The sequence below is a fragment of the Myotis lucifugus genome, unplaced genomic scaffold (assembly GCF_000147115.1).
Source record: "Myotis lucifugus unplaced genomic scaffold, Myoluc2.0 scaffold_3, whole genome shotgun sequence".
Taxonomy (NCBI): Eukaryota; Metazoa; Chordata; class Mammalia; order Chiroptera; family Vespertilionidae; genus Myotis; species Myotis lucifugus.
This window is the reverse complement of record NW_005871051.1, coordinates 10,459,625-10,462,421: the sequence shown is the minus strand read 5'-3', so window position 1 is coordinate 10,462,421 and position 2,797 is coordinate 10,459,625. Positions and strand designations below refer to the sequence as shown.

Below are 2,797 nucleotides of genomic sequence, written 5' to 3'. Positions count from 1 at the left end.
TGATCAGGGCATGAAATATGAACCTGAGATAGTATAAAACTGTATTCAGAAGACAGTACATAGGGTAGCTGAGCAAGAGCAGAGGATCCAGAAAGGATGAGTAGAGCTGGGAACAGTAGGTAAGGGACATCCGCTATTTGGTTGAATAGATGGTTGGGAGCTCAGCAATATGGTTTGTGGGTGACGGGACAAAGCATACAATTGACGGGGTCAAGCTTAGAGGTCAAACCTGCTTGATCATGGGCCTTCTAGAGGACTTTAGGTTCTTAGACCCTCTAATAAATGATAATGTTATACAGACTAAAGAACTTGAGTGGTGATAAAGTGGAGATAGTGGGGTTGATTTCAGGTTGGTTTGGGGGCTATTTGTTGAAGGAGCATTAGAATAAAATATAATATTATACTTCCCATATTGTGGGTTAGGTGGGTTGTGAAAATATTTAGTGGGTCATGAGAATCAATTTAATAACTAGCATTTTTTCTTGAACTAGAATAAAATTGATAATAAAAGGATAAGGAGACCAGAATTTTTTCCAATGAACTAGAATTAAATAAAAAGAAAAGGATGAGTAGAAAAGATGAGAAAAAGGTAAGAAGTTTGGAAAAGGGTAAATATTGTAACTTTTCATTTCATTGTATGTGCATAAGTGCATGTATGGGACTGTAATGTAAAATGCATTTTTTACTGTAAGTCTTGTTCAACCAAGTTTGAAAACACTGCGTTAAAACAGCGCACAGGTTGTTAGTTATATTCTAAACCCAGTATGTTTTTTACTAGATTTGTTTTCAGAATATAAAAATGACATTCCTGATCTAACACACGAGGAAGGGAAAGATCGAGTTATGCCAGATGGTAAGTCAATCTAGTTAGACGCAATCTCTGTACCGGAGTCCTGGGTCATGTTGCTCATTCTGAGAGTCTGATATTGTGGTCAGAGAACATAGTCCAGCAACCAAAGTCATTTGTAAATAACTCCGTTTCTCTTTTTATACTTCGAAAACACTTTGTAGGAGGGATAAAAATGTCCACAATTTAAAAACAAACAAACTGAAGCTGCTTCCAGGTCATACTTACCTCAAACTCTCCCCAAATACTCTCACCTCAGCTTCAACCCCTCATGTTCACCCGTCTTACCTTTCCCTTTTCTTCTTTGTTCTTCATTACAAAGCCCCAAATCACCGACATGGCAAGTGAGGATCCTCCTCAGAAGGTGTGTGAGAGGAAGAGATGGAGAGGTCAAGATAGAATTCTCTCTTTTTTAAAAAATATTTTTCTATTGATTTCAGAGAGGAAGGGAGAGATCAAAACATCAATGATGAGAGAGAATCACCAGTCAGCTGCCTCCTGAAGGCCCCACACTGGGGACCGAGCCCGCAACCCCAGCATGTACCCTGATGGGGAATCGAACCCTGACCTCCTGGTTCATAGGTCGACGCTCAACCACAGAGCCATGCAGGTTGGGCTAGAATTCTTTTTAGCAGGAAAATCTAGGAATCACTCTCTTCCCTTCTGTGTGTGTGTGTGTGTGTGTGTGTATGAATATACAAATATGCAAAGTATGTATTTGTAAATATATATAAATATTTGTAAATTTTATGTAAATATTTGTATTTACAAAATACTTGTTAATATTTATGTAGTTAAAATTATGTAGATTATATATTTGCTAAATCTGCCTATACAAATCATATCTCGAAAAAATAATAATAATCTAGACTGTTTCAGTTTTCGCCACTTCTTTACCTGATTTCTGTATGGGAGGAGCTGGCGAACACTGAGCCATTGCCCAGGGGTTTCTGCTGTAAGGACCAGGGCTACCGAGGGAGTTTGGCGGGAAGGTGCTGCACTGAGCTGCTGGGCTAGACACCTGCTTGCTCATATTCCCCACGGGCCATGGATGAGCCACTGTCATGGGTTGAAACTCCATATAAAAGTGACCTAGTAGCTCACACACTCCAAAGAGAGGAACTGGACTAGAAGGAACAAGAGAGGATAAAATGAGAATAACTGCAAAAAAAAATCAATGTGCTTTAAATGCTAAAACTCTCTTCTTTCAATTCTCTATTTACCACAGTGGATGATTTAGATCTGACTCCTAAAACCAACTCGGAAAACCCATTCAGTCAAGAGCTCACAAATGGTAGGTGGTAGACAAACTATTCACTCGTCTCTTCTTATTCTAGAAATGGAACTGGGTGTAAGAGATCCTGTCCCTGTGATATGGTTCTTTTTGAACCCTCCCCATCACATATCCCCAGGGACCAGCATTGCTGACTTCTAGAACCTGGCTTCCTGCTTTTATGACCAGGATTATGACCAGGACAACCAAATCCTTCCCTCAGAATGGAAAGGAAAGGGACACAGAAGCATCTGCGAGTCCAGATTGTCAAAGTATATAACTGAGCTGTCCTGCTACTTTATGAACACCAAGTTGATGTCAATTTCTTTGTGATTGACCAACCAGGATATTCACTCATGCCTCCAGACTTTTATTTGAATATCCAATGAAATGAACAAATCTATTGCACCTTCCATTCTGAGAATGAAGAGTACAATGGGCTTAGAGTGGGGCTAACTGGGGAATTAGAATTCTTGAACAGCAGAGAAGCAGGACCAGGAGAGGAAATGGAACTGACAGTATAGCTGCAAACAAAATTCAGACTGACAAGCAAAGGAGCCAAGAGAGACTGTACATAGAAATAGACTGAAGTCAGCAAAGAGGCCAGAATTTAATTTTCTTATATGAAAATATCTAATGATGGCCTACAGCTCAATTTAACCTCATAGGAACCCCCT

General features: G+C 39.7%; 1 protein-coding gene across 1 annotated transcript in view; it reads left to right on the top strand.

Annotated features, from left to right (window-relative positions):
• Positions 1–1,195, top strand: part of MDH1B (malate dehydrogenase 1B) — a 17,572-nt gene extending 16,377 nt beyond the window's left edge. Inside the window, exons 11-12 of the mRNA XM_006082752.3 lie at positions 779–853; positions 1,107–1,195. Of these exons, the coding sequence (XP_006082814.2) occupies positions 779–853; positions 1,107–1,195 (164 nt within the window). The remainder of the gene's footprint in view (positions 1–778; positions 854–1,106) is intronic.
• The last annotated feature ends 1,602 nt before the right edge of the window (positions 1,196–2,797 follow it).